This window comes from Alnus glutinosa, chromosome 12 (genome assembly GCF_958979055.1).
Source record: "Alnus glutinosa chromosome 12, dhAlnGlut1.1, whole genome shotgun sequence".
Lineage (NCBI taxonomy): Eukaryota > Viridiplantae > Streptophyta > Magnoliopsida > Fagales > Betulaceae > Alnus > Alnus glutinosa.
Genome location: NC_084897.1, coordinates 17,211,577 through 17,231,289, shown reverse-complemented (window position 1 = coordinate 17,231,289; position 19,713 = coordinate 17,211,577). Strand labels below are relative to the sequence as shown.

Genomic DNA, 19,713 nt, shown 5'->3' with positions numbered 1-19,713 from the left:
GTGAGAGATTGGGTGATTCTAGATTTTCTGCAGCTATGGAGGAGTTTTCATAGTTCATTTTTTTGTGCAGAGATTGGTGGATCTACCTCTCGAAGAAGGTCAATTTACTTGGTTCAATAGCTAGGAAGATTAGGTATGGTCTAAAATTGACAGATTCCTATTATCTCCGTAGTGGGAAAAACATTTCCCTGAGGTGAGACAGAGGCGACTGCCTAGAATTTTATCAGATAATTTTCCTATACTATTGGATTGTGGGACGCAAATAGAAGGGAGTAGATATTTTAAATTTGAAAACACGTGGCTGAAATCTGAAGGTTTTGTGGAACAAGTAAACCTTTGGTGGGCGTCTTATGAGTTTCATGGCCTGCCTAGTTATGTTTTGGCAAACAAGTTGAAGGCTTTAAAGGTGCATTTGAAGAAATGGAATAATGAGGTGTTCGGTGATATGGGGAAGAAAAAAGAGTTATTGGAGGGTATTCATGATTTGGATTGTATTGATGAGGGTTGGGGATTAGTGGAGGAGGAGCAGATGAGGAAGACATATATGACTAAGGAGTTGGAAAAAACGCTTATTTTTGAGTAGGTAATTGGAGACAGAAATCTCGGGCTTTGTGGCTGAAGAAGGGGGACAATAATACGAAATTCTTTCATAGGGTGGACAATTCGCATCGTAGATACAATCTCGTGGAATCTTTGAGGATTAATGGGGCTATGTCTAATAATTCCTTGGAGATAAAGGAACATATAGTAGACTGTTATAACGATCTGTACACCGAGCATAGTACTTGGAGGCCTAGGGTGGATGGGCTTTCTTTTACATCCATTAATGCGGAGGAAGGTATTTGGTTACTACGAGAGTTTGAGGAGTAGGAAGTGTGGGAGGTGGTGCGAAACTTGAATGGTGATAAGGCGCCGGGACCGGATGGGTTCACAATGGCTTTTTTTCAGAAGTGTTGGGATGTTCTGAAACAAGATATTATGGCTGTGTTTCTAGAATTCCATAATCGACGCCAGTTTGATAAGAGTTTTAACATAACATTTGTTTCTCTAACTCCAAAGAAGACAAGCTGTGGATGTAAAGGATTTCGGGCCGATTAGTCTGGTGGGAGGGGTCTATAAACTCATTTCCAAGGTACTTGCTAATAGGTTTAAATCAGTATTGGGCAAAATTATTTCCAGTTCTTAGAATTCTTTCATTGGAGGTCGGCAAATTTTGAATTTAGTTCTCATAGCTAATGAATGCTGAATGGTCGAATTAGGTCGGGGGAGGTTGGATTGTTGTGCAAATTGGACTTGGAGAAAGCTTATGATCATGTTAATTGGGATTTCTTGCTTTACGTGCTTCAGCGGTGTGGTTTTGGGGAGAAGTGGAGGGATTGGATAGAATTTTGTATATCTACGGTAAGATTTTCCATCTCGGTGAATGGCGCTCCGTTTGGTTTTTTTACGAGTTCTCATGGACTAAGGTAGGGGGTTCCGCTTTCTCCTTTGTTGTTTGGGGTGGTTATGGAGGCGTTAAGCCTGATGTTGAATGCGGCGATGAACCAGGGATTATTGACAAGTTTTTCCGTGGGATCCAGGGATAATGAAGAATTAGTGGTGAATCATCTGTTGTTTGCGAATGATACTTTAATTTTTTGTGGTGCGCATGCAGAACATGTTCAAAATTTGCGATGTATTTTCTTATGCTTTGAGGCCACATCAGAGTTGAGGATCAATTTAGGAAAATCAAAACTTGTTCCCATAGGCAAGGTGGAAAATGTTGATAATTTGGCTCAAATCCTTGGGTGTCAAGTTGCGTTTCTGCTGATGGCTTATTTTGGTTTGCCGTTGGGAGCATCTTTTAAAGCTACTTCCAATTGGAATGTTGGAGAGAGTACTTTTAATTAGAGTCAACCAACCACCTTGAGACAAATATAATTTCTTCCGACCAGCTATCCGACGTTCCACTTTCTCAATGACTCTATTCTAAATAGAAGTAGCTTTAAAAGACGCTCCCAACGGCAAACCCAAATAAGTCATTGGCAGAGACGCAACTTGACACCCAAGGATGTGAGCCAAATTATCACCATTTTCCCCCTCGCCTGTGGGAACAAGTTCTGATTTTCCTAAATTGATCCTCATTTTTGATGCAGCCTCAAAGCATAAGTAATTACGTTGCAAATTTCGAACATGTTTTGCCTACGCACCACAAAAAATTAAAGTGTCATCCGCAAACAATAGATGATTCTCCGCTAATTCTTCATTATCCCTGGATCCCATGGAAAAACCTGTCAATAATCCTTAGTTCATCGTCGCATTCAATATCAAGCTTAACGCCTCCATAACCACCACAAACAACAAAGGAGAAAGCGTATCCCCCTGCCTTAGTCCATGAGAACTCGTAAAAAACTAGATGGAGTGTCATTCACCAAGATGGAAAATCTTACCGTAGATATACAAAATTCTATCCAATCCCTCCACTTTCCCCTAAAACCACACCGCTGAAGCATGTAAAACAAGAAATCCCAATCAACATGATCATAATCTTTCTCCAAGTCCAATTTGCACAACAATCTAGCCTCCCCCAACCTAATTCGACTATCCAAGCATTCATTAGCTATGAGAATTGAATCTAAAATTTGCAGAACTCCAATGAAAGAATTCTGAGAACTGGAAATAATCTTGCCCAATACTGATTTGAACCTATTAGCAAGTACCTTGGAAATGAGTTTATAGACCCCTCCCACCAGACTTATCGGCCTGAAATCCTTTACATCCACAGCTTCTGTCTTCTTTGGAGTTAGAGAAACAAATGTTATGTTAAAACTCTTCTCAAAATGGCATCGATTATGGAATTCTGAAAACACAGCCGTAATGTATGTTTTCAAAACATCCCAACACTTATGAAAAAAAGCCATTGTGAACCCATCCCGGTTCTGGCGCCTTATCACCATTCAAGTTTCGCACCACCTCCCACACCTCCTGCTCCTCAAACTCTTTGTACTAACCAAATACCTTCCTCCGCATCAATGGATGTAAAAGAAAGTCCATCCACCCTGGGCCTCCAAGTACTCTGCTTGGTGTACAGTTCGTTATAATAGTCTACTATATGCTCCTTTATCTCCAAGGAATTATTAGACATAGGCCCATTTATCCTCAAAGATTCCACGTGATTGTATCTATGATGCGAATTGGCCGCCCTATGAAAGAATTTCGTATTATTGTCCCCTTCCTTCAGCCACAAAGCACGAGATTTCTGTCTCCAATTTATCTCCTAAAAAAGAAGTGTTTTTTCCAACTCCTTAGTCATATCTGTCTTCCTTATACGCTCCTCCTCCACTAATCCCCGACCCTCATCAATACAATCCAAATCACGAATACCCTCCATTAACTCCTCCTTTTTCTTCCTCACATCACTAAACACCTCCTCATTCCATTTCTTCAAATCCACCTTTAAAGGGGATAAAATTCTAGGCAATCGCCCCTGTGCCACCTCAGTGAAATGTTTTTCCCACTTTGGAGATAATAGGAATCTGGCAATTTTAGACCATACCTGATCTTTCTGACTATTGGACCAAGTAAATTGACTTCCTTGGAGAGGTTGATCCACCAATCTCTGCACAAAAATGAACTCCAAAAACTCCTCCATAGCTGCAGAAAATCCAGAATCACCCGATCTCTCACTTGGAAACCTTACCACATTGAAATCTCCCCTGAAGCACCAAACGCCACCGCGTACGAGTGCCCATCCCGACGTAGACTGGTCACTGTTGGTGCTACAACAATTTGCTTCCCTTCAGTTTTCCTTCCTTGACATTGTTTATCGTTATAGCCTTTCAACCTCTGCATCAGAACCCAGCAGTCCAACCATCCCTTCCCGTCGCTACCTTCTGGGATAACAACAAAACTTCGCCTTCCTCCCCTTCCATACTCCGACAGCTCAATGAATCTTCCATGCTTGTTCCCTCGTCTCTGCACCACGTATGCTATGCTCCCTTGACGATAAGTTCTCCAATTCTCGCTGGAATCGTCTCCCTTGATGAATCCCTCCATTGCTTGCATCAACCAGAACAAACTCGGCCACACCAGAATGACCGCCCGAAAAATTCATCTACTCCTCTTGGTGAACCGCACCCCACCACTAACCTCAGACTGAAACTCAAAAGACTTGGATTCCACATAACAAAATCCTAAATACCCCATACCGCTCAATATCATATGCAATCTATGTTAAGAGTGATCTTGGATTTGGATCTGTCGATGACTTGATTTGTACCTCATTTGAAATCTTTGATATTGCATGATGCCATAATAAAGGGCAGCTTTGGATTGTGTGGTGTAGCATTTAAAGTTCATTTGAGATGATGCCAATGGTTATAATGATTAATGTCTAACTGCATGGCTTCAAGATACACAAATATGTGCTTTGTAGAGATACATAACTTGGAAGTATTGTACTTAGTGATTATGCTTATCAGATTAGTCCAATCATTATTTGTCCGATTGAATAGGTAAACTGGTCCAATTCGATTGAATAGGTAAACTGGTCCAATTATTTGGTGAATTCTTCTTCTTCTTCTTTTTATTTTTTATTTTTATTTTTTTAATCCTTTTCAGTTCTGCTCTACATGATAAGATTAGGATTGGTATTGGATTTACTGGATCTATGTGGCGATCCAAGGTGCCCCAGGGAGTAGCCTTTTTGTTCGCACAACTACTAGGATAAGATCTTCATGGTGGATAATCTAATTTAGAGGAACAGATAATTGTGGCAGAATGTTTGTATGCTGGAACAACTTATCCTATGTTACAACAAGGTTGTCTGTCTGTTGAAATTAATTGAAACGAATTCTTATTATGCTGCTGAAGATGAATGCAATAGAACAGTCAAAGTGGGTTAGGGCTTGTGTGTTTCAACTTCCCATGAAGATTGAATTCGAACCATGGGTTTTATACATAATATTTGTACTGTAAATATTTTTTGAGAAATGGTTTATCTTAACACTTGCAGCCATCGTCATTGTTAAAGCTTGAAAATGCTGCCTGTTCAAGCTGATATATTTTTGACCTTTGATTGGTTGAACAAGATCGAGCCATTCAGTTTTCATAGAACGTCTTAGCACGCCCTTATAATTAAACTTGGCTAATTAGCTAGGATATATTTGTTTTAGGAAGGATATGGTTACTGTATTTGATCATATTTTCGAGTATATAGTTCTTGGACATTTACCCACACATGTATATCTGTGTGTGTACACAGATATATATACATATATATCTGTTTGTATATTATATGCAAAAACATAAATTCTTTAAGGCAAAAGTTGTTCAGCTAAAATACTCTTATGATTTTGAAGGAGTCAAACTTCTTAAATTTAGGCGTTGTTGTAACTTGTAAAGAGGATGAGAATCACTCCATTAGCTAAATTCCAAAAAAAAAAAAAGAGAGGATAAATTATACTTTCTCCTCTAATTTACCATTTCATTTGTAAGCACTCTCTGAATTTTAAATTTTTGTGTTTGGGCCCCTAAGTTGAAGTATCTGTTTCAATGCGCCCTCCATTTAGTTGTTTGAAATGTTGGGAGTACCCCTGGAAATCCTTTCCAAATGTTATTAGTATCAAAGATTCAAAAAGTGGCCAAATTATCCTAGAAGATCTTGAAGAAATATCCAAAATACCCTTATCAATTATTACCAATTTTCTAATTGCTTCTTTACCTATAAGAAATGTTCAAAATATCCTTGCTAAAATATCCTTTGCTAAATGTTAAATTTATGTACACTAAAACTACAGGGATTTGTACTTCAGGATTTTATTTTTATCTTTTGTGTTTCTTTTTCCTCTTTGATCGGGGTGCTCATATCTTTACTGCCCCACAAGGGATACAGATAGTTACTTCGAAGAATGTGAGGGGCAAGGTATCCCTGACACTAATATCTAAAGTATGGATTAGTCATTTCACATCCTGTTGGTAACAAATGGCAAAATATTACAACTTTTAAATCTTTTTCCTTGGATTATTTTATTCACAGTTAGTTGGTGGGTTTTGCGACTGGGTGGTTGTTTTCTCTGGCGAGAATGAGTTCCTTTTCTGGGTTGGTTTTTTGAGCTTGGGTGTGCCTCGAAATGGAAAGGAGATTCCTTGTGGAGTCAAAATCCTTTGTCCTCTCGGTCTTGGAGGGGGCGTCGGTGTTGCGGGTGGAGGAGAAGAGACAAGGGCTTCTATGGCGCGGTCGTCTTGAGCTCCCAATGTTCTACGTGGCTTGTTTCGACGATGGAAACACTCTTGGGCTTTCCTGGAGAACAAGAGTTATCAAGTCAAACAGGGAAGGACCGAAGTTGTTGATTGCCCGGAGAGGTGGCAACAAAGATGGCTGGTTCTTAGAGGCGGCAGTGTTTGGGCTGGGCGGTCGGAGAGGGTTCATTTGATCCTTGAGGGTCGCGGAGGTTGGGGCTGGCGCAAGTTTTCCGGCTAGTTGAGTAAGATTTCTGCCTTTCTCTTTGCTGCAGTGGGCTGTGGGAGTGAGTCCTCGGTTGCAACGGTAAGTCTGGGTGGGAAGAAGGAAGGGGAAACACTGGGCTTATCTTTCGAAAGGTCGGGGACTTCATATGCGACAGTGGTGAGTTTGGTTCCGGTGCCGGCAGCAAAGGTGACGCCCATCGTGGGGGGTCGGCTCCCTAGGACAAAGGACACTAGAATGGTGGGGGACCGCCCTGTGAAGGAGATCCCTCCGGTTGTTCTGTTGGATTTGGATAAACTTCTTTGTTTGATGGTTAAGCAGCTTCGTTCTCCTAGGTTCTTTGCACGAGGTGGGGCGATTTCAGATAGGGGGTCTTTTTTGAATTTGAACTTGCACACGTGGAGAAATTTGCTCGTTAGCCTTTATTTGGCTTTGGGCCCGGTGTTTGGGAAAAGGTTGGGTCGGTCTACTGGGACTAGTAAGGGACTTAAACGCAAAGGCCTTCGTTTGGGTCGGTTTCTTCCGAGACCTAAACCCAAAGTCTTGCAGCAGCCGAAAGCTCTTGTGGGTGCTGTTTCGATGGCCGTTCGTGGGTGTCTTCTTCGGCCGGAGATATCGACGACGGCTGAATCTGGGGTGGGTTAAGGGGTGTCAAGCTCTGGGGGTGGGTCCTGTTTTCCTGCGGTCGCACCTGTCCTGCCTCCCTCCCCTATCGTTTTCCCCCCTTTGCCAGCTCTGGATTTGCTGCCTCCGGCGACCTTGGACGTTGCTCCGGCGACGGTTAGGTCTAAAGTGGGTTCTGGCTCTGTTCATGCCTCTCTACCAAACTTTTTAGTTGGGGGTTGTGTTGGTTTGGCTCCTATTCCTTCTCCATCAGGGGCGGCTGTGCTGGGAGAAAAGATCCGTTGTTCTCTTCTTGTTTTGCAGCCTTCTAAGCCCTTTCAGAGATACTACAGAAAGGCTAGAGAACTCAGGGTAGGCCATTCTGTGAAATAGAAAGATGTGTTGTTAGCTGATTCACTGGTAGCTTTGAAGACGCCTGTCTGTAAGGGTACAGTTGCAGCTCCTCCAGTGAAGAAGTATGCGGGTTCGGCGAAGAAGAGCTTCCTTCGGAAGGGGTTCCTCAACCCTCCGCCTCGGGAGGTTAAGGATATTGGAGTGGAAGGACTTCCCTCCCCCCCAAGTTGTCACATTTTTCCTCCACCCGTAGAGGGCAATGGCTTTTCCCAATCTCAGAATTGACTTGTCGGGTTTGATCAAAATGGGAAGATTGTTGTTTGGGAGAAGGACGACGAATTTTGGGATGGGTTGCCCTTGGATTGGGTGATGGATGGTTTTCATGATGAGGAGTCTTTGGCTATCTTGGATGCCTTGGAAGAAGAAATCCATCGGGACAAGATGATTGCTCGCCAGAAGACAAAAGGCAAGAGGGAGCTCTTGAATTTGAAGAGTTCCATCAATTATGGCGATGCTAGCACTTCCTCCAGGCGTTGGAAAGGAAAAGCTCTCATGATGTAGGGGGTCTTGTTTGGGGGCTTTCGGGGTAGGTTTAGGTGCTTGATAGGGGTTTTTATTGTATTGGGGAGCTTCTTATGTTTCTTGGGTGTTTGTTGGGGGATTACCTTTCTTTTTTGGGTTTCTTGTGGGTTTGGGGAGCTTCTTTTGTTTCTTGGGTGTTTGTTGGGGGCTTACATTTGTTTTTTGGGTTTCATGGGGCTTACCTTTTTTTTTTTTGGTGGGCTAGCTGGGTTCTTCCTGTGTACTTAGGAGCGCCTTACGCTTTTTTAATAAAATCTTCTTACTTATCAAAAAAAATTATTTTATTCACATCCAAGTATTATTCACATCTGAGTATTTGAAGCATAGTCTCTGCCATATATTTCATGAATCTTTTTTTTCCTTACTTTTGTTAACCTAATAACATATAGCTATTGATTTATACATTATTAGACCAAAAAGTCAATTGCCATGGGGTAATGCCACGGTCTCTTAGACTATGGTTATGTTTTATAGTTATTGTTTTGTGATATAATGGGGATTTTCTGGTGTAATTATCTTGATACTGATGTTATTAATATTAGTTGTATGATTTGATACATGATGGTGTCCTTTCTCCCTTTTATTTTTGGTTGACCTGTTTGCTGCACTCTGCATAAGATCTGGGTGAAATAAATTGCACTGGTTTATATTCTTACATCGCCTTACGTTTTTTTAATGATATTTTTTTGCTTACCTTTCAAAAAAATATTTGATTTATTTATCAGGTACTGATTTCAAGGATTGCTTTTCTGCTCAATTTGTTTTGAATAAGACATGGAAGAAAAGCCAGAGGAAGTGGAAGATGCTGAGAGCACTTCTGGTGAATCTTTTATTGATGGCTCAGAAGACGAGGGACCATCAACATCGGGACAAGATGAAGGATTGCATCTTGAGGTAAGTGAATTTGTAGAAGCTAATTTGCTTCATACCTTTCTTGCAAGAGTTTGTCTTTCATATTAAGTTTCCAAGTTTTGAAGGGAAAGTTACACTTCTAATGCTCCAACTTTTATTATTCTTTTTTGTTTAGTCCCTAGTCTTCTAACTACAGCAACATTGTCCCCCAATTTTCAGAATTGTTTATTTAATTCTTTCGTCCAAATTTGTTTAAATTAAGCCTTTTTCATGGAAGAGTATTTGGAGAGATAAGGCTCCTTTGAGATTAACGTTCTTTGTGTGGACGTCAGCATTAGGGAAAATTTTGACTTTTGATAATCTGAGGAAGAGGAACGTCATAGTAGTGGATTGGTGGTGTTTGTGCAAGAAGAGTGAGGAGTCCATTGATCACCTTCTTCTTCGGCACAAGAATTATGGAGTTCGCTTTTCCATGTTTTTGGTATTGATTGGGTTATGCCTAGAAGAGTAAGAGAGTTGTTGGTTAGGTGGGAACTTGGGTAGTCGTAACATTTTGGAAGTTTGGAGGTTGATTCCGTTGTGTTTAATGTGGTGTATTTGGAAAGAGTAGAATGCAAGGAGCTTTGAAGATCAGGAGATTTTGGTGGTTGATCTAAAACATGTTATATTCAAATCCCTTTATACATGGATAGCGGCGTATAATACTCTATAATTTTCTAGTTTCTCTTTTTTTTTTTTTTGGATTTGTGTTATTCTTTTTCTCACTAATAGAGGGTTTCTGTTGTATACTTCTTGTGTGCTAGAGTTAATGAGATTGAATTACATATCTTAAAAAAAAAATCATCTGCAAGTCACATGATTGAATTTTTTGACATGTCAAACATGCTATATGCCATGTGACTCAGAAATTCTTAGGTTTTTAGTTTCCACTTTTGATTAAACATAATTTATATTTAACCAAAACAAATGTCTCTCTCCACTGTCCCCTTGAGCACAACTCCACCTTTTCCATCCACTACAAATCCTAACTCTAACTGTACGGGGGTTTTGCTGTTTTTTAATAAAATTATTTCATAAAAAAAAAAATCCTAACTCTAACCAATCCTCATTCTCCAATGGCTTCCCACCCCAACCTCAATGAATTCAAGGGAGATTGGGAGAGGCTTATGCATTCTCGTCTCTTTAAGCCTTTTCCTAGTCAGTTTGCCCTCATGGTTGAGGGATTCAAAGGGACACAAAAAAGTTTTTATATTGCCATTAATCTCGACTCTCAAATAAGTCATTCTAATAGCGATTTGAGTAGAGTGTAGTGTATTGGAAACAATTTTTGTTAGATTTCTATGAATTTTTTTTTGATAAGTAATTGCAATTCAATTTATTGAAAGCACTGAGGGGCGCAACCCCTATACATGAGAATTATATAAGAGAGCCCCTAAATGGGACAAGAAGAGAATAAATTTAAAAATTTTAAATAAGTAAAACCATTCAAACAATGATGGGACGCTATCCAAAGATATAACATATTGAGCAAACGCTTCCGTAGTTCTACCATTGATGTCTCTACATCTTCAAAGAGCCGCGCAATTGGGAGGTGGATGATTTTGCTTCTTTCTTCCAGGCGTTACATTCGGTCAAAGTGAGAAGAGGCAACGAAGATAAGATGTGGTGGGTCTCCTCCAAAAAAGGTTTGTTCAAGGTCAAGTCCTTCTTTTACTCCTTGGCTTTCTCTGGGGGTAGTCGCTTTCCCTGGAAAAGTGTTTGGCGCACTCAGGCTCCTTCAAGGGCTGCCTTATTTGCGTGGTCTGCTGCTCTTGGCAAAATCCTTACCCTAGACAACCTTAGGAAACGACATGTTATCGTGATAAACATATGCTATATGTGTAAGAAGACTGTGGAGTCTATGAATCATCTTTTTTTCCACTACGACGTGACTTTTGTTTTGTGGAGTACTCTCTTTAATCGTTTTGGGATGTCTTGGGTTATGCTCAGACGGGTTATCGACTTGCTTGTTGGTGGTCCTCTGGAAGGTCAATGAGCGATGTGGTTTGGAAAATGGTGCCTATTTTCCTCTTTTGGTGCTTATGGAGGGAACGAAACAATAGGAGCTTTGAGGATCTGGAAAGTACCTTAGAAGAGATTTTATCCTCGTTCTATCTTACATTGTATTTTTGGACTACGACTTATGTCCACCCATTATTTTTTAATTTTGTTGACTTTCTCGCCTATTTTTCTTTATACTTAGGTGTTTCCCTTGTATACTCCTAGTGTATTGAGGGACGCTTTACAATTTTTTAATGAGATTCGTTTCTTATTTAATAAAAAAAAAATATTTTGCTTCCACCATCAAATGCCATAAAGCCCCCCTCTCCATTGCATACCGCCAAAACCACTTACCCAACAAGGCTTGATTAAACTTAATCAAGTTTCTTAACTCAAACCTCTAGTTTGCTTAGGAGAACACACCTTTGACCATTTAATTAAATGGAACTTAAACTCCTCATTGATATTTCCCCTTAAAAAAAATCTCTTTGAAGTTTCTCAATGCTGACACTGTTATATTAGTTTAAAGGATTTAGAAGGAAGGGCGAAATTGAAACAGTGTTAGAAATTGGGGGAGACAACATTGACACAATTTGAAGAACATGGATCAAAATACAAACATTTTTAAAAGTTTGCGGACCGAAAATGTAGTTTACCCAAATTTTTATTTCAATGTTTAAATGCTATTGTTTATACTCTCTAATTTCATTTCAGCTTTTGTTGGACTTGGATTAGTATTCATCTTCATTGTGCAGGAACCTTTGAGTGAGAAAGAAATAGAAGAGCTAATTGCTGAGTTCTTGGAAGTTGAGAGTAAGGTATGCATTTCCTTGATTGAGTTTAACCTTTCAGTTAAGTCTATGTTTGCTAGTGTGTGTGTCTTGTGTCTGCATGTATACTTGTGTATGAATGCATACATATACGTGCGTGCGCGCTCACACACACACGCACACACACATTAAAATTATGTTGTCTATCACAACGGTGCGTGTAGGCGCGTCCCTTCACTGCTAGTCTTGGTGGGGTTGTTTTCTTAATTTTAAGGCTCCCTTTTTTCTTGGCTGGTCTAGATGGCTTCTTCCAGTTGGTTCCTCGTCAAAGCTAAATGTTTTGAATTTGTTTGGGTGGAGGGGGTACCGGTTTTACGGGTCTATGAAAGAAGTAGAGGGCTCGTCTGATCAATAGTAATGGGGAAGGCTCTTGTGTTGTAGTTGCTAGACACTATGAAGGCTCTCATTCATGCAGAGAGTTCTAAGGGGTTTGTGAAGTCGTTGCGAGAGAGGTTTAAAGTTTTTATTGGTTAACATGGTTCGAATCTGTTAGGCCATTTTGTGGCTGTCGTGGAGTATGGTGGTGGCAGTAGAAGAGGTTGTGGTTATTCTAGAAGGAAGAGGGGGTAGGAGATGGTTGGGTTTTGCTTGTGAGTTGCAGAGGTTTATTGAAGCCCACCAGACACCTAATGATGGAGGAAAAAGACCTCCGATGCTGGTAGAGTGTGCCATGGTGGTTGATAAACGATCCTTTGCGGAGGTGGTGTCTAGGCAGAGGTTGCTTGAAGCAAGCTTTGCTAGTCAAGATGGGTCAATGTTGAAAGTCCGGAGAGCTAACAAATGGGAGGTCTGCGGGGTAGTCGGTGGTAGCGACAAGGACGTGTTTGGCAACGGGGTAACATTTGCCGATCAAGACAATGTTTCAAAGGTGGTTGGCGTTTGTGGTAAGGACGTTCATACTGTCATTCAAGCTTTGAGCAAACAAGTGGAGGATGTGAAGGTGAAATGGAGTGTTTAGTTGGGGAGGTGGACTTGGGCCTGAAGCTTGATGGTTCAAAGAAGATCGAAAGCCCTTCGTGGGCTGTGGTAAGCTCAAAGCCTATCCCTTCAGGAGGGACCCAAGTTTCTCGAGAGCTAAATCCGTCAGTGTTGGGCCAAGCGAAGAAGGTTATAGAAGGAAAAGCCCTGAGTTTCCTGCTGGGCCTTGAATTTTGGTTTGGCCCTGCTTAAAACCCAAGCTTCAATGGTTGGTAAAAACACGAACTGGGCCTCCATCTGTTTCCTGCGATGATCCAAGTGCGAATCGGGCCTTTGTGAGTGTTGGCACGTGTTCAGGTCAAGCAACTCCTTTGGTAGCCCCGCCGTAAAGCCATGTCAACAACAACACCTTTCCGAGAGGAAATTGGGATGTTGCGAGCAGCGGATTTGCCGAGATTCCTCCTGGGTCTCCCAGTCGCGGCGCCTCCCTCAACCTTACAACCAAATTTTCATTGGCGACGAGGTTCAGAGGGTTGTCCCCAGGTCTGGATCCCCTTCTCGATGGAGAAATGCCCAGTTTCGTAGGGGTGCAGTACCTCTCAAGTAAAGAGGCCCCCATCGCAGACGTTGAGCTCTTGGGTCAGGGAGGTTTGGTGGTAGAAGTAAACATCTTTGTTCTGGATGTGAGGGATTCCAAGCTCTCGAGTGTGGGTCTGCCTTCAGGTAATGGAGTTGTTTCTTTTTTGGATCTTGGGTGGATTGGTCTATTGTTTTGAGGGAGGGGAAGAGGGTTTTCGTCCCTGGTTTAGAACATGAGGCCTTTTTTCTTCGTATTGCGTGGAGAAAAGGGTGGGGGGTCTGTAGCGTGGGCCAGAAACAAGAGGAGGAGTGATCTGCCCAGTTGAAGGTTGGTGAGGCTAATTCAGGTCTGATCCAGGGCACCACCAAGGCTACTCCAACCCAGACTCTTTTTTGTTGGTGGGGGAGCAATGAGGTGGACAACTTGGGTTTTATTGTGATTCCTTCTTTGGCTGAGCATGTAAGAGAGATTAGTAGACCTAGAAAGGAACTGCCTCCTGCAATGGTTTTGAGGGTTACAAAAGGTTGTGGGCTTGATTGAGCGGCGGCCTTGGATATCTCTCTTTGGGGTGAGCTTATTTTTTGTGAGCCAATTAATGTTCGTTCCTCCAGAGTTTCTTGGAATGTTAGAGGTTTGAATGCGAGGAATAAATGTATGAGTAAAAGAAATCTCCTTGAGACGAGGAAGGTTGACAGAGTGACTTTACATGAGACTAAATTGGAATTGGTGTCCAGAAGTAAGGTGTGAAGCTTGTGGGGGTGGGCAACATCTAGATTGGTGTCATTGGATTCTAGAGGGGCTTCAGGTTGTATTTTAGTGAGCTTGGATAGGAGAGTTGTGGAAAGAATTGAAGAATGCGTGGGTAATTATATGGTAGCGTGTAAATTTAGAAGTGTTAGCGACCAGTTTGAGTAGGCATTCTCTAGTGTCTATGGCCCTAATTCAGATGTTGACAGTCGATTGTTGTGGAAGGAGTTGGCGAGGTTGATTAGTTGTGGGATTTGCCTTGGTGCATTGGAGGCGTTTTTAATGTGACCCGCTTCCCTAGTGATTTCCCTCCAAAAGACAATCTTTTGGGGTAAAACCTTTTTATGAAGCTATCCTTCCTGTTCTAGTTAACTCTTTCCTTGGTAGAACATATGGAGGTCTAAGGCTCCTTCATGGGTGTCGTTTTTCACATGGACAACATCATAAGGATAAATTCTTACTATGGATAATGTCCGCAAGCATCACATCATATTGACAGATTGGTGTTGTATGTGCAAAAAGAGTGGAGAAACTCCTCATCACCTCCTTCTTCATTGTGACATTGCAAGAGGGATGGATAGACGATTTCTGGTGGAGGCAAAAGCGTTTGCTTTCTTTGTTATTGAAGGGGCGTCAGTGCTAAGGGTGGAAGAAAAGCGGAAATTTTATTCCGGTGCGGTACTCCTCAGTAACCAGTGCATCGAATGGCTGGTTTCGACTATGGAGGTGTTGATGGGTGGTCATGGTCTGTCTGATTTTGTCAAATCTTTTAGGGAGGGGGCGAAGGTGACGATAGTTCGTATTGGAGGTAACACTAATGGCCGGTTTGTGGAGGTAGCGGTCTATGGGGTGGGCGTTCAGAGAGGGCTCCTTCGTATTCCTGAGGGGCGGGGTGGTTGGGGTTGGCTCAAGTTTATTAGTGAGTTGCATAAGGCTATAGAAGTTCTTGGTTCTTCGGTAGGGTGCGGGTTCGGTGTTTCCTCGCCAGAGGAGAAGCCAAGGGGGAAGAAGGTGGGGGATTGTATGGGAAATGCAGCGGGTCCACTGTCTTTCGCGGAGGCGGTTTGCTCGCCGCCAACCATCCATGCTTTTGGTGGCCGGACTCTGGTCTCGAAGGAGGAGGTGGCCTGGTGCGAGGAGGAGCAATTCCCGATAAAGGAGCGGTCTTGCATGATAGTCCGGCGGGCGGTGGACTGTTCCGCCTGGGAGAGAAACCATTTTGATCCGGTGGGTAAAGACCTTTGTGTCGATGGCTCCAGTGTTCGAAAAGGTAGAGAGTGCAGAACAAGGGACTGCAACGTCTCATTCTGCAGAAAGATCCTGGAGCAGGTTGGTGTATGGCTGGATTGGGTGAGTGGGTCTAACGTGGGCTGGAACAGGATTTCTCCTGTTGGGCTGAAACTGGGCCAGTGCAGGTTCTCATCTGCTGTGCTTAGCAGGCCACGCTGTAGGGATGGTTCTAGGAAGTTGGGCCTTAAGCCCAACCCCAAGAAGGCTAAGAGGTCTTTCCTGGATAAGGTTTGTGGACTCAACGAAGCGGGGTTGGACTCTGAAATGTCGGGATTGGGTTCTTCGGCGCCGGAAGTGTTGGACGGGTCGTCTTCTACTCTTCCGGTGTTCAAGTCAGGCTCGTCGTTGATGGGGGGTTCTTCTCCGGTGGAGAATCCGGTTTTCTTCGCTCATTCTGCTTTGGCCCGGCAAGATGGGTCTAGGTCGGAGGTGAAGACGACGAATGGCATGGGTGGAGGGCTGTCGGATACTGGCGAGTTCTCCGGCGCAAGTCCTAGCTTGTGCACGGCGGTGGTTGAAGATCCATTTGCCTCAGAGCGGGCGGCGAAGCCCAACATGCGGTCGGATGTGTCAGTTTGTGACTCAACCCCGTGTCTGCTTGGGGCGTTGGGTTCGGACTCTAAAGGATTTGTAGGTCCCTCTTTGGGGGCGGCTGCGTTGGGAGAAAGGATTCGCTTGTCTCTTTCGGTGATGGCGGATAGTGGGGCTCCCATTTACCCGTCCGAATCCAAACCGGTCATGAGGTATCAACGGAAAACGAAGGCCAAAGCTAGTAAGTTGGATATTTCCTTGATTGATGAGGCAATGACAGCTTTGAGGTCACCGATGACGCAGTGTTTGGGTACATCTTCTCAGGCTTTGGTCGGGACTGTGGTTAAAAACCTACCGATGCCAAGTGGGGGAGTGGGTCTTCGGCGCGGGTTCTTGCTCCCGGGAGTTCCCTCCCCCTTGAACGGCTGCAAATTGTTGACCATTGACAAGGGTGAGACTCTCAATACGAATGGTTTGATCCAATCTCAGGAGTGGCCGGTAGGGTTTAGCCCAACTGGGGAGATTGTTTTGTGGGATCAGGGAAAGGATGGTGATTCTCCTCACCCCTTGGGCGTTTTTCCTCCCGACTTACACAGTGGGAGTCGGATGGTGCTGAGGATGAAGATTTGGCCCTGGCTTTGTTGGATGCCATTGAGGAAGATTTTCATCGGGGTAGTATGGGGAAGCGGTATAAGATCAAAGGAAGGAGAGAACTGCAGAATCTGAAGAGTTCCATAAACTACGACATTGCGAGTGTGCATTCTAGGAGTAGGAGAGGAAAGGCTCAGGTTCTGTAGTTTGTGGGTTGCTTGTGGGCTGCGGGTGTTGTGTTTTAGGGTGTAGGTTCCTGTGGGTTTTTGGGTGGGTTTCTTGTGTGTTCCTAGTGGGTTGGATTGGGGTTCTTTGTGCTTGTAGGCTTAGGTTCCTGTGAGTTTGTGTGGTGGGTTTCTTTCTTTCTATTTTTGGGCTGTTTTTTTTTTTTTTTTTTTTTTTTTTTTCGTTTTCCAGCATTGCGTTTTCTCTTGTATACTGCCGGTGTACTGAGGGGCGCCTGACGCTTTTAATAAAACCAGGTTATTACTTATAAAAAAAAAAGACATTGCAAGAGGCTTGTGGGTTATGGTTTTTAAGATATTTGGTGTGAAGTGGGTTATGCCTAGTTGGGTGGTGAAGCTCCTAGCATGTTGGAAATGAAGGTTTAATCGGAAGGAGTTGAATTTTATTTGGAATGTAATCCCTTGTCTAATGTGGTGCATTTGGTGAGAAATAAATGCTCGAAGTTTCGATGATTGTGAGAAGACGAGCTTGGATCTACAACTTTGTTTCCTTGAATCCCTCTATGAGTAGATCTTTGTTAATGCCTTTATTGATGTCTCTATTTTTGTAGTTTTTTGCACTCTGTTTTCTTGTTTTTGATATTGCTAGGTGTTTTTCTCTTGTATACGTACTGCGTACTTGGTTACGCCCCTTGCACTTTTTAATAAATTTGCTTTATTTATAAAAAAAAATTATATTGTATACATGTGAAGATGAATTTCTATGCATTTATTTATTTGTGCACGTGTATGTATGCATAGTATAAATGTTGTGTTATTTAATTTGTTTTAGGAAGGTTCTCTAACGCTCATATTAGGCTGCAGAGGCTCAAGAAGCACTTGAGAAGGAATCTCTTGCCAAACTGGAGAGTGAAGTTAGAGAGGAGTTGACACAAACTCTCCAGGGGGAAGATGTTAGTTTCTCTTCTTCTCCCCCTCTTTTTCGATTTCATTGTTTTTATGTAACTTATGTGTTTCTACTTGTCAATAGTTGGAAACAGCTGTTGCAGATGAAATGGCTACTTTTACAGAAGAGTGGGAAGCTGTGCTTGATGAGCTTGAGACTGAGAGTGCTCATTTGCTGGTTTGCTTCTTTCTTCAACTTCCAATAAATCTTTTTTATTTTGGATATATATTTTAATGCTTGCATGTATCTTGAGGGTGACTCTTCCTGTTCTTATTTTGAAAAAATAGTTTGGCTCTTCCTGTTATACAAATTGAAGATTATCTTGGCTAGCTTTTGGACCTATTTTTTATCCCATTGCTTACCGAATTTTACATTGTTCTTATTTTATTTTTATAAATTATCATGCATTTTTCTGGTTCAATATTTAACTTTAGGCATCTTGTCTTCTGGACATTGGAAGTCGTTGCAAATGGCTGGTGGCTGCATAAGACTGTGGTTCAACCTGCAATTTTACCTTGTTGGCATGGCTGTTAAACTTGCAGAAGTTCGAAGTTTGTGGAATATATGCTATTAATTCCTTATGTAAACCTTTATGTGATGCATAGCCTTTACCCTTTTTGTTTCAAATTTTTTGATGCATTTGAGGCCCATACAGCTGTCCCTCTCCCATCCCTGGTGACTGTAGAATTTAATTGTAGGCTCTAGTACTATGCTAAAAGATTTTGGTAAGTTGGTTTCTTCTTATGCATATCTGTGTTTACTTTCATAATTTTTTCTTTTCATCAACGTTAACATGTCAACTCGTTAGGATTGGAGGGTGGTGGTGCGTAAGGGTTCGAAACTGCTTTCTGTTTCCGTTACTTCGTTGATTTTTCTGATGGGTTATTTGGGTTACTTTTATGTCGAGTGCAAGTCATTCGAGATTCGGTATGGAGTTGGGAATGTTCGATTCGCAGAGAAGAGTAAAGGGATCTTTCTAGCAGTTGGTATCGGATTTCAGAGTTTGGTTTGGTTGGTTAAAACGATGGAAGTTATGATCAAAGAAGATAATTTGAAGGAATTCTGTAGGAGCTTTAGAGTTGGAGATATAGTGTACATAGTGCAGAAATGCCAGAACAACCATGGGAAGTTTTTGGAGCTTGCAGACTATGGAGTGGAGGGTGGAGAAGTTTTATAATTATACTGGAGGGCAAAGAAGGTATTGGATGGAGATAATGCATTTTGTAGCTGAGGCAGGTAATGAAGCACGTAGAGCAGAGAGGCAATGATGGTGTGCCGTACGTTTCTAATTAGGGGCACTTGCGGTTGGTGGAGCTAGGGCGGCGTAAGTTTGCAGAAGTGGTGGTAGGGAAAGGGAAAGACAGGGAAAGAGAGGATTCGAGCAAGGGTATTATGGGAAAGATAGACTTACAACCTGTTATGGCAACAAATGGTTTGGGAAAGGAGGTGGCGAAATCAGTGCCCGAAGATCTTGTTGTTCAAATCTGGTCCGATATGTCGAAGAACATCGTGGAAGGTGTCTTGGATGTGAAGATGCTGTTTAAGTATTGATTAAGTAATTAAATTGAGCATTTTCCTCTCGCTCTCTCTCTCTACCAAACCCTAGGTCTCTTCACTGTTTTTGTCTAGGGGAGGGAGGAGGCTCCTCCTCCCTCCTCTTCCGGTTCTCTTTTTGTTTAGATCTAGGTATTTCTCTTCTTCCTTTTGGTCTTTTTTTGGGTTTCTCAGCTTTTGGGGTAGATCTGCGGTGGTTGGGTTTTCGTCTGCCCTCACGCGTCCCGTCTGAGGCTTCACCGGCTTTTTCCTGTCTGTTTCGTCGTCGGAGTTTTTGTGGTTCGCCACCGCGCCGATGTGCGTGGCTTTTGCTTCTTGGGGTGTAGATCTACGGTTTTTTGGCCCTCTTCTTCGTGCACGGGCCTCACCGGTGGAATCTCTGCCGTCTCTGGCTCTTCCCCGCCGTCGGGTCTGCCGCGGGTGGCTGCCACGCGCCGTTCCGGCGCGCGTGGCCGTGTGCGATCCGAAAGTTTGGGTGTTAGATCTACGGCGTTTGGGTCCTTTCCTCCACGCTCGCACCGCTCCGTTGGCTTCACCGGCATTTTCCGCATCGTCTCCGGCTGGTTCTGGGCGGCGCCGTCGCGGGAGGCCGCATGTGGCAGTCACGCGCTGTCGCCACTGCATTTTTTTTTTTTTTTACTTGTAGCTTGGGTTTTTTCTTTGTA

At 42.8% G+C, this 19,713-nt stretch overlaps 1 protein-coding gene across 6 annotated transcripts in view; it reads left to right on the top strand.

Annotated features, from left to right (window-relative positions):
- Positions 1-19,713, top strand: part of LOC133851618 (protein CHROMATIN REMODELING 20) — an 89,088-nt gene that overhangs the window by 12,645 nt on the left and 56,730 nt on the right. For 5 of the 6 annotated variants that reach the window (XM_062288116.1, XM_062288115.1, XM_062288114.1 and 2 more), the window contains 4 exons: positions 8,710-8,878; positions 11,632-11,694; positions 17,406-17,501; positions 17,579-17,671. In XM_062288116.1, the coding sequence (XP_062144100.1) occupies positions 8,759-8,878; positions 11,632-11,694; positions 17,406-17,501; positions 17,579-17,671 (372 nt within the window). In that variant the 5' untranslated portion in view covers positions 8,710-8,758. The remainder of the gene's footprint in view (positions 1-8,709; positions 8,879-11,631; positions 11,695-17,405; positions 17,502-17,578; positions 17,672-19,713) is intronic. The other variant, XM_062288112.1, reaches the window with a different exon arrangement.